At 38.2% G+C, this 14,572-nt stretch overlaps 1 protein-coding gene across 1 annotated transcript; it reads left to right on the forward strand.

Moving 5' to 3' along the window:
* The first annotated feature begins 12,127 nt into the window (after window positions 1–12,127).
* LOC144629651 (uncharacterized) lies at window positions 12,128–14,013 on the forward strand. Its single transcript, XM_078487882.1, has 4 exons — window positions 12,128–12,193; window positions 12,366–12,566; window positions 13,261–13,331; window positions 13,902–14,013. The coding sequence occupies exons 1-4, from the start codon at window positions 12,128–12,130 to the stop codon at window positions 14,011–14,013; spliced, it is 450 nt and encodes a 149-aa protein (XP_078344008.1).
* The last annotated feature ends 559 nt before the right edge of the window (window positions 14,014–14,572 follow it).

Genomic DNA, 14,572 nt, shown 5'->3' on the forward strand with positions numbered 1-14,572 from the left:
AAGTATCCCTTCATATGTTCACAAGGTTTGTTCGCAAGGTTTATTTGTATCACATCTGGGTCAGCATATCATGCGATTTTATCGATCGTGAATAAGTTTCGTCGAAGTAGCGGTTTTCTGATGGTAAACAACAATGGACTCCGGTAAACAGACATTTTTAAGAAATAAATCACTGACTTAGGCATATATTCTATAGGTTGGTATAAAATTATAATAATAAAGTCTTATAAAGGAAAGATTATAATTGTATTAATTACAAATGTAACTAAACGCTGGTGCTATTTTGTGAATAAATACCCTGAACATTGCTTTTGTTTTAGTGAAAATTAAATGGCCTATTTATTCACTGACTTTATACTCCGGCTAAACGATCGAACTTTTTTATCCCGAATCCAACACAATGTTTGAAAAGCATGTTTGACCGTTTAGCCGCCTCTCTCAACATTGCATCTAAACGATTTCCCACGTTTGATCTAGATTAAACATTTTCATCCAACAATTTGCTTTACGAGCAAATGTTAGATCGTATAGTCACATCTGGAAACAAAGCAAGCCCAAGCTGGAAAAAGCAACCAATCAGGAGCCGAATCTATGTGACGTCGCTGCGTAATTTTAGCGGTTATACGCACAAAGCCGGTTATGTGAGCTCGCTTTGTTCGACGTTTGATCAGACATTGTTTGCTTGTTTAGCCACCTCATGTTGTGTGCGACAGACACCATGTTGGACAAGAATGATTGATCGCTTTACAACATACGCGACTGGCAATTTGATCCCCAAAGGTCACTTCCAAGTGCACCCCAGCTATCCACTAATAGTCCATGCGGAGAAAATGGAGAAACCAAAACAACTCCAGCCCTGAAGAAGAAACACAAAAAATCAGAGGCAACAATTACTTTAAACGACCAGCGGAACTGCGAGCCTCCGTTGACAATCATTCAACGTTTACCACCTTATCTGATCTATTGAAAATATGGCAATAATCTTCGAAACAATCAATTTTCATCCGCACTTATAAACTTAAGCACATACTTCCAACCGACACTGGACAAGAGACATCTAATCAACCTACTATAAACAACCCATCATCCATCGATAAGGGGACCAACTGCCGAAACATCACCACCGAGCGCAAGCCACACGGCACCTGATTTTCCAACAGAAACACACCAACACCGCTCCTGGAACGTCTACATCCACAGACAAAAAAAGAGAAAGCAGAACCCACCCCAAAACAACAAATCAACCACAGAGAAGCAGAACAGTACACCCTTCTTCACAGCCCAATCTGAGACCTAATTATTATCACGAGGACAACCTTTGTCCCCCACCCAAGAATAGGTAGAAATAACATTGTTTGCACGATTCACTGAATAATTTTTCCAACAAAATAATCTCGCAGATTCAACTAATCCACCTGATGATAAACAGAAGCGCAGATCAAGGGCTCATGGACTCCTCCAAACGGAAGAGACGCAGCCCTGGATCAGTACAGGACAAGATCCTAACGTTCGGGGGAGCAACGCCTGACTGTTGTAGTCGGAGGACATGAGATGTGATGGCGGAATAAAGGTTAATCAAATTGTTCAATCCGGTTCAATTCTCCTTTATTACCAACCAGTTCGGCACACAACAAATACTGTATGCATGCTAATGTTAAAAAAGTTAAGCATAAGCTATTCCATCTAATCAGTGATTTTTCCCATTACAATTTTCTTACTTTAAAGACAATAAGACTCTCTATTTCCAGCTTTAATACTATTCATTAAGTGGGAAACCTCCACCCAAGTCGTTAGATCCGGAAAAAGTCTAAATATTTTTAAACATATGATACGTAAATATGACATAAGTTTACTCGTTGATGATGGCTGCAAGGGCTGTTCCCTCTGCTCAATTTTAATAAATTTATTCAGTATCATATCATTTTTTACATCAACGTTTTAGCGACTATCATGCGATTTTTACACCTTTAAGCCAACTACAACACAACCTGCCATATCATCTGTATGCTGATGACACGCAACAATATATATCTTTTAAGACTGATGGCTGTGCAAAGTTGCGTGTTGAACGATGTCAGTGTTGAAGAAATAGACCGGTGGATGAACTACAATGGGCGCCAAAAGTCCTTGAGACAGTTGGTTGAAATTTTTACTAATTTAACATTCCCATTTTTCCTCCTTAAATCTGGCGCAGCTTGTGAACCACTCCCCCTACCCCTTTTCAATGTTTTACACAAAGGTGGCAAGTCTTGCAGATAGCAAATCCAGCATTGTTTCGGAGGGGGGAGGGGGAAATATCGAAGGGGTGAGGGGAAAGTTTGTCCAAGGTACTCAAAAAGTGCCGAGTGTCTCAACACTTTTGGCACCCATTGTAGTCGTCATTAGCTCCAAATTCGACATGGCCCTGATCTTGAACATATTCGGGTTGGAGATAGGTACATTGCCCCTAAGTCGTCTGCACGCAACCTAGGAGTCATCGTGGACAATTGCCTTTGTATGGAACAACATGTGAAAAAGATATGCAATGAGGCAAATTACTATCTCAGGTACATATCAAAGATTCGCAAATATCTCACTCAGGACTCTGCGGAAATTCTCGTTCACGTTTTTATTGGTTCCAAGCTCAACTATTGCAACTCAATTCTGTATGGTATTCCGAAAAAATTAATTTGTAAATTACAGCGTGTTCAGAATACAGCTAAGATTTTGAAAAGAATATAATTAATTTTGTGTGTTGGAAAAATTGTAAATACAAAACAATTATAGTTAAAGAAAATTTTGTTTTTAACTTAACTCTTTCGATATTAAAAACAGCAGAACTGGCCAATAATTAACTAAAAGAAATTTAAAAACATTAGCGAGGATTTCAGAGGTTGTCATTGACGAATCTGTGTGAATTAACTGTTCTATTTCACAACCAGTTGCAAAAGCAACAGTTAAATTTGTTTAAAACACCCTAAATTTAAGCCAGAATAAAAATTTATTTCTATCTAAATGCTTACGAGCTGGGTGTCCACCGTTAAGTTTTAATATGGCCCTCCAGGCTGGGGGTTGGGCAGAGGGCTAATAACCCCCTCCTGTAATACAGCAGCTTTATTACAGAAACCAAAACCAGAGTGAGTCATGATATCACTGCACCAGATGGTGTGGTGACCGAGAATAAGAACACCCAGTTGGATGACCGTACGAGACAGAGAATGACGCCTAAACCGCCAAGGAAGCTGCTCTCTCCAAAATCAAGTGTGAAGATTGGGCAATGGAACGTCCGTACTATGTATGAAGTAGGAAAATGGGCACAGGCAATTGCCGAAATGCGGCGGTATGACCTCGGCATATTTAGCAATAGTAAGATGAGGTGGAATATTTGTGGGAGAATGACAACCGCTACAGGAGAGATAGTGCTATACTCGGGAAAGGAAAATGCAAACAGAGGAGGGAAGACCGATGCAGTCATGGTGGCGCTCTGGAATGGCAGAGCTGAAAGGAAAAGATGTATCTTGGGCTGCTGCCAAGAAAGTAGCCAAAAATAGGACCAGATGGAAGGGAATGGTATCTGACTTATGTTCTGCAAGGAAATGAAAAGCCTAAAGAAAGAAGAAGAACGGAAACTGACCAATGGTAGGCCGCGTTAGGTGAGCATCACTTTAGTGCGGTCAGTTTTACATCTACCCGTCTTATGATTATAACACTTTTTTTCTGTCTTCATCTTGTGGACTTGGCAGGCTCCCAAAAAGCAGTAACTAAGAAGGCTTTGCATTCCAGGTGAACTTAACATAATTTTATTTTTTAATTATTTGCATTTTTAAATTTGAAAAGAATGTGATTGGGTTTTCATGCAGTGCCTTGAGCAGTGATTGTAGGCCCTGGATTTTAGAAGTCTACATTAATTATATACAGTCCGGCATGTCTGATTTTCTGTCTTTTTCCCCCTCTTTAGGAGGCAAAAAATATAAACAATTCTTTGCTACAGTAGATCGTGGAATGTAGTCTACTTGGTTACTTGTAATAAGTGCAATTAACAATACATAGGATCTGCCATCAATCAAGCGTTAGGTTCCAGCTATGCTCATGGGTAAGAAAACCTGTAATGTCGCTATTCATTTTCATCGAAAACAACGGTGTCTTCTAATTTGAATTTTACCATTATAGAAGATGACACTATGAGAAGAAAGGGGACGCCATGAGACAATATGGTTGGAGCAGAATTGAATAGAACAGGAAGATACAAATGAAAGAAGAAAGAAAGAAGGAAAAAGAGTGAAATAGTTGAAAGAATGAGAAGATAAAAGGAATCCCAAGTTACAGGTCTCCACACATTGCAGACCTGTGATGCTATTATCTACCTTCCTGCACACATTTCAGACCTGTGATGGGAGATAATCTACCTCTCTGCATGCATTGCAGAGAGGTAGATTGCTGCTAGACAACTGTCTCCATTTCTACACCAAAAGGGTAATGGTGCTAGTAAAACAAAAATAATGTTTAAGAGGCAGTTATAATAATTTGCATATTTTTTACCATATTTCAGATATTAATGAGCAATCCATCACTGGCTGATTTAAACAACTTGAAAAAGAGGAAAATCAAGAGCAACAAAAGAGCCTTGACAAGTACATCAGTTACTGTATACAAATACCAAAGAAGTTTTGAATGAATGTGGTTTGAACTTTCATAGGTGGTGTTCAAAACTGTCATTGTTTCCTTAGTGTGACTGGTATTCCAAAGGTTACAGACCTAGAGCTACGAAAGAACTTCTAAAAATTGAAATAAATATGATCATATTATGTGGCTGTTATGTGTAAGATTTTGAGTTTGGCATTTTGGCACTTGCAACCAAAACTTGCCAGCACTTACTTTTTCTAAAAGCAAGCTTGAACTTCAAGTTGTTTTATGCATACCAAAAGCATCTTTTTCATTTAAATTTTCTCTGGCGTGTATTCACTTTCTCTGGCGTGTATTCATCTTTTTCATTTAAATTTTCTCTGGCGTGTATTCACTGGCATCAATGGCTGAATTATCATCATATACCATCAATACCTTTGAAACCTTTAATGGTACAGATCAGGCGGTAAGTGAAAGTTCCACGTCTCATGTTTCAGTTCGTTACTAAAGTGGTCACGCAACGTTACGTGACACCCAAAGTAACAGCTCAGATCGTTGTAGACTTTCCTCACCCCTTAGTTTCATTTTTTTATCGTTTTATATTTAACTTTTTAATTTATTTATTGTTATTCTTTTATAGTTAGTATATTGTAGAAGAAGAGTCATATCATATGGATACACTGCAATAAACATGTTATTATTATTATTATTATTATTATTATTATTATTACAAGTGAAACCGGTAAAAACAATATATAATTATATATTCCATAGAAAACAGGAAAATGTGAAAAGTTAAAAAAATAGATTAGTGTGTATCAATCTGCAGCTTACTTTTATAAGTAAATGCCTACATTGTGCGGTTCCAGAAAATTCCATACTCACCCCAAGGATGGTCAATGGAAATTCCGAAGGGGAGGGAGGGCGCAATAGCCCAAATTTTAAAAAGAAAGTATGAAGCTAAACTGAAAGCTCCAGGGGGTCGGAAGGGTCCATCCTTGGGGTAGGTATGGATATTTTTGGAACCACACAATATAATTAAACTGCCATTAAGGTCGGGACACACCAGACGACACGTCGCTGCAACACGTCGCGGCGACAGTCGCCTCGTGTGACATGCGACAACTATGTCGCTGCAACAGAATTTTGTCGCTGCGACGTGTCGCACGAATTCAAACTGGTTTGAATTTGTGTGACACGTCACAGCGACAAAATGGCCGCGGCCGCACTTGAGAGTTAACTGGGTTAATTTTCTAGTAACCCGGTTAAAAATTTCCTCACAACTTAACTCGGTTAAAGTAGGGTTACGAAAACTAACTCGGTTAATATTTTTTAGCGGCCGCATTAAAACCAGACTGACGTGAGGTGCTATTTATAAACAGGCACAATGGCCGGCTTCCGTGATCACGTTATCATTTGTACCATCATTCTCCTACTGTTTGGGTATATTTCAATGCGTTCTCGTCTTATGCAGTTTTTTTTTGAGTTTGAGAAGTTCCTGTGGAACCCGCTGTGGAACAGTTTGAACTTTCGCCTCTGATGACTGAGGCGAATGCGGTGTTTCAAAAATTGCAGGCATAAATGCACTGTGTAGACTTGCCAGATACGGCGAAGCCGCAGCCGAAGTAGCTTGCTGATGATACCACGGTATCCCTTCTTGAACTAAATAATCGTTCCCCTGGCTCTCCAGTTCTCTAGTACTAAGGGCAACTAACGAATTAAACCACGAACTGTGCGAATTGTGGCCAGCCGCCATGTTTGCGTGTTATGAAAAACATCGATCCTCGAACATCTCATCTTACACGGTGATGATTGACAGATTTGACAACCAAGACAATAGTCGAATCTGATAAGAAACCACTAACCTGGTTAAAACCACGCAGAAAGGTAGTTTAGAATTAACCTAACTCGGTTAAAAAATCTTTTGTTCTTTGATTAATTTCCATGGGAACCGCTAACTTGGTTAAGAGTCGGTTAACTCTCCAAATACGCGGCCGCATTAGACATTTTTTTAACCCAGTTAATTTTAATTGATTAATTGGAAATAACTCCGTTAACTCGCCAAGTGCGGCCGCGGCCAATGAGCGATAGCAGCGTTGTCGCAGTGTGTGTACACGTCTGCGACTAATCGCTGTGACAAGTCGCTGCGACAAAAAATGAATTAACCAATGAGAGCCATATTGAATATGGAAAACTAGTTTGCATTCCCACTCTTCCAAATTCGCTGTTTGTGCACCAAACAAACACCTTGTTGCAGCGACTTAGTTGTAAGCAGTACACACGGAGCGACTTGTCGCCGCGACCTGTCACTGCGACTCGTCGCATAGTTTGTCTTGACCTTTACACTATTGAAGACACTTTAGCCTGTGCTAGAGTAAATTTATGGTCTGCGATAATAATTTTGTAAATTCTCTGTAATTTCATTATTTTTATTGAAACAAAGGAGCAATTGTAGAATACCCCGCCATTATTCGTCTGCTCCCGTGGTCCACAGTCCGCAGTGAAATTTTGTTGTTAAGTTATATTTCACTCATAACGCAGTCTGCAGTCATGCAGTCCATTGATCAAGATTGGATTTAATTGTTATAATCGCCTGCCACTGCGGTCCACAGTCCCGTAGTGTTTTATTTGAAAATTATACAAAGTCTGCTAATCGCCTGCCACTGGGGCCCGTAGTCCCGTAGTCAATTCTAAGAAATGCTAGAAAACGTTATAATCGCCTGCCACCGTGGTCCGCAGTCCCGTAGTGGATTTAAGAACAGTAGATATCCTGAACACAATATAAAGGCTAACCGCAAGCAACCTAATCGCAGTCCGTAGTGTACCCAGAATTCTACATGTTAACAATATATAGTGTTGCCCTTACAAATATAGATAGCTAACCGTGAACAGGCTAACCAAAGTGCATATTAGGCTAACCGAAATGAATAAGTAGGCCTCTCTAAACACAAAACATTCTGTCCCATGTGTTCACTATGGGACTGTGGACCACGGTGGCAGACAAGAAATGCGTGACTACGGACAGCGGTGGCAGGCAATCTAAACACCAAACTTTTTGTGTCGGACCGTGGACCGTGGACCGTGGACTGCGGTGACATTAAAATCAGTTCAGCATGAAATTTTGATATTTGTATGGTGACTGCGGACTGCCGTGGCAGTCATTTCAGTTTTGCAAAAAAGTGCCGGGGTATTCTACAATCATGCCAAAACAAAATAGTTTTGTCATGAACCCAGAATGGTTTCAAAACTTACATGTAATAAAGTGTCAGTATTCACATGTAGCCTTATTGGGTTCTGGGATGTTCATATTACATAAATAGCTATAAATGTCACTAAAGTATATTCAGGTTTAAACTTGTAACATGTGGGAATCAATCATGTGACAATTTTATTACATTAACACAATGTGTATTTTTAAGTTCATTTTGACTAAGAGGAATGTCATTGCACTCTTCAAGTCACCTGTAAATAGAAACAAAACAAACAAAAACTGTTTATTTTGATGAAATTGCTATTTTTCCAGCATGCAGACTGTATATTAAATGGCCTTTTCCAGTGTGTGAAAAAAAAACCTGACTGCTTTCATGTTGGGCTAGTGGATTCAATAATTTTTTCCACTTGCTAGATAGCCAAATGACATTTATGGATTTTTATTTTTTGAAACATGGGACTTTGGGTAAGCATATAATGGTTTCACCTTGCACAGTCTACCTGGGTCAGGCCAGGAAGAAATCAATTTTCTTTGCACCCTTCCTTTCATTAATCATAATTTTGCAGAAAAAAATGGGGTGTCTGGAAAACCCGAATAGCGAATAGCGAATAGTCGCGAATAGCGAATAGTACGAATAGTGACGAATAGTCGCGAATAGTGACGAATAGTCGCAAATAGTGACGAATAGTCGCGAATAGTGACGAATAGTCGCGAATAGTGACGAATAGTCGCGAATAGTGACAAATAGTCGCAAATAGTGACGAATTAAAGACATGTAGTTCCTAATAACAACTAATTAAAAGAGTCTAACTAATTAAAAGAGTCTCACCTAAATTAGCACTTCTAGGCAGACTTGCAGGATTCTTAGAACTAAAGATACTCCTAAGGATCTACAAACAAACAATTCTTCCAGTGATTGACTACGGATGCATTTTATGGCACGAAAGTAATAAGTCCCTGTCTGACAAACTAGAAAAACTACAAAACCAAGCCATGAGAGTAATTCTCAAGGCTAATAGAACTACCTGTACACAACATATGAGAAACAACCTGGGACTACTAACACTATATAACAGGCGACGATTTCTTCGATTTATTTATATTTTTAAAATTGTTAATAAACAAAACTGTCCTAAGCAATTATAAGGTTATTATTTTACCAGTAGAAACGAACTCCACGGCAGAGCATTACGGAACAGTGGCATTATCGACCTACCCCAAGCCAAAACCTTATCGGGAAGAAGACATTCAAACATGCTGGGGCAAGTGACTGGAACTCGCTACCTACAGAACTAAGAAAACAAACTAAACTATCTTCTTTTAAACTACAACTCTTTAAACATCTGAAAGAAATTGACATTAAGAATCATAAATGCTCAGTCTAATTTTTTTTATACCAATGCATGTTGATATATTTTAAAAGTAAATTTTAGGTAAATAATATGTATTGTAATTTTAATCCTAGATTTTACTACTGGACATCTTGTTAAGACCAGCATTTTTTATAAATGCTGATAGATTTCTTTCCAGGTTAAATAAAGCTTTTATTATTATTATTATCATTATTATTATTATTATTATTATTATTATTATTATTATTATTATTATTATTATTATTAATCCAACAACGTGGGATTTCCCCGCTAAAATGGATGCTTGGCGGGAGAGAAGGTATAAATGATAAACAGAACTTCTCATGTTATATACCGTTGAAAAAGCCTTTTTATTAGCTTATAATTGTGTTATCTGTTTTCTTACCGGTGATTATCAGCCCCAGGCAGAGTCCAGAAAAGAAAAGGGAATAAAATTAATGCAAGCAAGCGTTGCGTGACGAGCCTAAACAACAGCTGGGAAAGAGACGTTGGCATTGTTGTTTTTAATAACACAACTTCTATTGTCTTTTTACATTGAACAATTAATTACAGAACACTTTTCTCTTATTTGTATTTTATTGTTTTGCTAATAGAACATACCTCGGATCGCGATTCATGACAATGAAATGTGAGTAAATACAGTTTATGGTCAGTCGGCATTGAGATATAGGCTTAATAGATCAAAAAAAGTGATTCATATAGTTACATCTTGACTTGAATTCTCTTTTAGAGTGAGCGGGCAAGCATATGAAAAATAATATGCTTGAACTTTTAGATTGCTCTCTGCATGTGGCGGTAAATTTGGTAGAAACCCTGTAGGCTTATTCACGGCAACTACTTACGACTATTCGTCACTATTCGCATCTATCCAACGACTATTCGTGACTATTCGTCACTATTCGCGACTATTCGCGATAATTCGTCACTATTCGCGACTATTCGTACTATTCGCTATTCGCGACTATTTGCTATCTGCTATTCGGGTTTTCCAGACACCCAAAAAAATGTCAGTCTTCATTTGAATTTTTTACATTGCTAGTTGTAGTTTAAAATGCTACTGAAGGCCATCCAACAACTGAAAATACATGCCTTAAAAAATGTCAAACAGCTTTTTTATAAAGTAGGCAAATGTCTGGTCAAAAAGTAGATCTTTTAAAGATTGGCTGAAGAGATCAATAACTACCTGAACTTGTTATAATCCATAGTTTAACTCACCAGTAATTCAGAAAGTCCTCAGTTCTGAATTCTGTAAATCCTGTTTACAAATTAGACATTCTATTAATCCCACAAATTACCTGTATACAACAAAATGCAAAAGACACGTAAATCTATGTCTGGCAATACAATACACATCATGGAAAGATAGAAATTTAAACTTCAGAAATGGTCTCATTTATTTCTTTGCGGCCGGAAATGACCACATGTTCAATATTTTGACAAACATTTCCTCACGTATAAATAATGAAAGGATGCGATTCTTATTAAATCGAAGTAGCTTAACATTCAGATGACAAATATAAATAACAATTACATGCCTCGACGAACTGAGTGACATTACTATGACACTATCGCCTCAAAATTGACAAGATTTATTTTGTTTATCGCCGAGCTCGGCTTTAATTCCAGTGAGCTAAGTTTTAGTACGATTCTATCTTTAGCACTTTTATAAATCTTCACATAAACGCCGAAGACATAAGCTTAAGCCAGTCTTCAAAATGAAATTATAGTACAACGAGAAACGCTTACCTCAAGTGACCTCAGGTCACTGTAAGTTTCTGTTAGAAATGTTTGCGAAAAGATTCCACCGTTTCTCCTCATTCCATATTCTTGTTCAGTATCGGGAATACAAATAAAGAATATCGAATACCCTTTGTTTCGGGACTCGTGATCGCGTCAAGAAGAAAGAACATTGACAAAACTATCCTATAGAACTCGAAATTGCAAAATCACTCCACCAGATCGATCGACGCCATTTTGAAAATGCGCCCGCAATACGGACCGCGGGGAATCCGCAAGCAGTGGGGCACAGCTTAAACTCTCCCCAAGCGCCACTCCTTTGTCTGAAAGAAATTACATCCAACCTCGCCAAAAGCAATAAAAATGAAAAGAAACTGACAACGCTATAATAAAGAGCATACACTCAAGCCTTTGGCAAAATTTTCTTGTATTTCAAATGCAAATGGTCGTTGAGTAGGAAGTCAACAAACTTTTCAATTGTATTTTTTACTGTTGTACTTTTTCACGAAAAAGTAATAATGGCCATTTTTAAAAACACTATTTAAAAAACTACAACTTTGCTCAAAAAGATCCTAAGAGAGAGGTTCTAGTAAAGTTTTCAAGCGAATTTAAAAATGTGATCCGTTCTGGTCACGTGACCGATGACGTCATAACAATGGGATTTATTAAAAACTACTTCACATATAAGTATCTACCAACATGTAATTTCTTGTTACCTCGCATTTAATGCAACGCCAGATACGCACTTGTACCCAGACTCCCATTTTTTGAAAATTGTGCATAGCTACCTTAATTTTGATATTTTGTTCGGTACCTGGGCAGTCCGAAATGCCTCACACCAATGTGCTTCAAACTGCAATTACTGCTTTTTCAGTAATAAACTATTTTCGTCACAGTGAGCAAAAACGAACTTCTGAGCAGTCACGTGACTAATGACGTCATCGACCTACGACTTATATAAGAAGTAGTTTATGGTAAGAGTTATTTCTATACGACGTACTACTCCTGCTGACTTCAAACTGACCAAGTTATTTGGCATTGACGATTTTTCAGTTGCAAAGGATTTTGGGAAGGTTTTTATTATAATTATATATTGTTTTTATAATTATTATTATTATTATTATTATTATTATTATTATTATTATTATTATTATTAATTATTTGATTTGGAGGCTTCCTCAGGGGTTTCAGGGGGCAAGGGAACATGGCCATTCAATTTCTGGGAACATGGGAACAAAAGGAAAATAAAACTGGCAACACGGGAACACAAGCATATTTTAGGGAACAGCAGGGAACACCGAAATCGAAGAAATACTTTTAGGGAACACGGGAACATGAGAAAAATTTTGTTAGGAACAAGAGAACATCCCCCCAAACGTTAATTACTTGAAAATCGCTCTTTATGCATAGGAGTAACGTGCTTTCTTTCCATATTCTTTTAGCTGAAGAAAGAGATTTGCGAAGCTCACGATAAACTACGAGCACGTTACGAAGAGCTGCTAAGTTCTCACTACTCACTAAGTTCAGGCTCGTTCGAGGTGAATAAGTTGGAGCTCAGCTCTGATTTCAAGCCAGGGTGCCTCACAACACTTGTAGAGAATTTTGGAGACGTTTTGGATATAGATAACATTACGAGAACAAAGGTGAGTTGTAACAGAATGAAGACATAGCTAGGAGCATAACCAGTACAGCATCTAACGCTTAACATACTTAGGCCATCCCAATAAAATGTTTCGTTTCCCGTCACCCCGTCTCTTGTGATGGTGGGTCGGTCGGTCGGAATCAGGTCACACACTAGGGCTTCATCCATAGACTTAAAAGTACAGCATAATAAACTGTACCACATGAAAGTACCACAAGAAAGTACGTTACTATTTTTATATTGCAAGGAAACTGGAAATAGGGGTCAAGAAAAGCTTGAGCCACACCCAGATTGGTCTCTTTTAGGGGTTCTTTTCAAAATTTCCGACGAGCATCCCCGTCCGTTTCATATAGGAGTCCCCTCCCCCCCGGGTCTTAACCACTATGTGGTGAACGTCAACGATGTCTTTCTCTCTTTGAAACCCCTCTTGAGACAAGCGTCCATGTTAAGTTTTCGAGATAACGAACCCTCGATATAACGAACAAATTTCATCAGTCCCTTGGCACTTCGTTAAGTCGAGGTTCCACTGTACGAATAAGTTAAAATTCAGTAAAACGTTGTGTTTTTAGATTCAGCTAAAGCTTACACAAGAATAGAGTGGAAAAATAATGGGGTTATTAAATTTTAAGATTATTTTGCCAGATAAATACACGCTTTAGAATATTTGTTTTTGATAACTTAATTTTCCATTTTAGAATTTTGAGGAGGTGAAGTCTTGGCGAAGAGAAGTCAAGCTTTTGAGAAGTGAAGTCAAAACTTTAAAGAGGTCAGGAGCTCTAAAAATGTGTGGACTGTAGATCTTCTTGTCAGCAGAGTTTTAACAACCGAAAGCAAAAATCTAAGGAGGCATTTCCAGCCAATCACAGCAAATGTTAGCTACGTAACGGACTAATCACAATTTGAAACAGAAACGTGCAACCCGTGCAAAGCGCAGTTTGCTCTGATTGGTTAAGCACTTTTCACGAGTATTTTCTCTTTGAAACAATTATAGAGATTAGAAAACTCAAAGCTAAAGCAGATTCACAAGTTCTTTCGAAGTCAATTGAAAACCGTCTTATAGGCTAAGAGTGAAAGAAACGCTTCAATCAGAGTGAAAATTATATAGCCTCCCACGCAGACGTTCTGTGAGTGAAACACGATCGCCCCTAAAAAGGACTGCTTGGGAGGCTAAGTGAAAATGGAGTCAATTTAATTTGTACACCTTCAGTAAAGGTTTGCCCTTAAATTTGTTACTAAGTTAATACTAAGTTAATGGTTCAGGAGTAATTCTCGTCTTTTGTTGCCCTGCTACTCTTTGAGTAACAAAAAAGCAACTGAAATTTTTTTTCATGGGCAGACGTTTAGATAAGAAGACTAAAGGACTAGAGGAGTCAGATCTTCTTCTTTTTGAGGCAATACAACAAAAGCTGGACATCTCCAAAGAAAAGGATGAAATGCAGGCAAGTTAGGTTGTTACATATGTTACGTTCACTCCTTTTTTAGCTTGACAGCCTTCCGCACTTGGAGGTGGGCTCCTTTCTTTCCGAACGGGGAGAGTGCACATGCAGAGTTTGTCAAAAAGAAGGCCGCATCGATTGGTTCTTGTCCTGGCTACATCATACCTTGCCTACTCGCCATGAAGGCCTACCTCACCGCAGATAAAAGCACCATTAGAGGTGGCCCACAGGAGATGCCATGCAACCTGTACATGGTTTTTGTTGGGTCGCCTTCTGTGTTTCAAAAATTTGGTGTGTTCAGGGCTATTCTGAATGGAACAGCCACCTTTTTTTCCTCTTGTCATTATTTTGTTTGTGTACATTTTTAAACGCATTTTGAGTGGTATATATTTTTAATTGCTTTTCTCTTTAATATTAATTATATTTTTACCAGTTCTATGTTATTTGCTCAAAACCAGTTCCATCTGTTTGGTCCATTTCCAAAATAATTTCCAAGCAATCAGTGCACAATAGCAAAACCAGAATGATGACGATATGGGAAATGCAAAATAGGTACCAGGTCTTGCAGAAT

The sequence above is a fragment of the Oculina patagonica genome, chromosome 11 (genome assembly GCF_052425735.1).
Source record: "Oculina patagonica isolate OP01 chromosome 11, crgOcupat, whole genome shotgun sequence".
Classification (NCBI taxonomy): Eukaryota; Metazoa; Cnidaria; class Anthozoa; order Scleractinia; family Oculinidae; genus Oculina; species Oculina patagonica.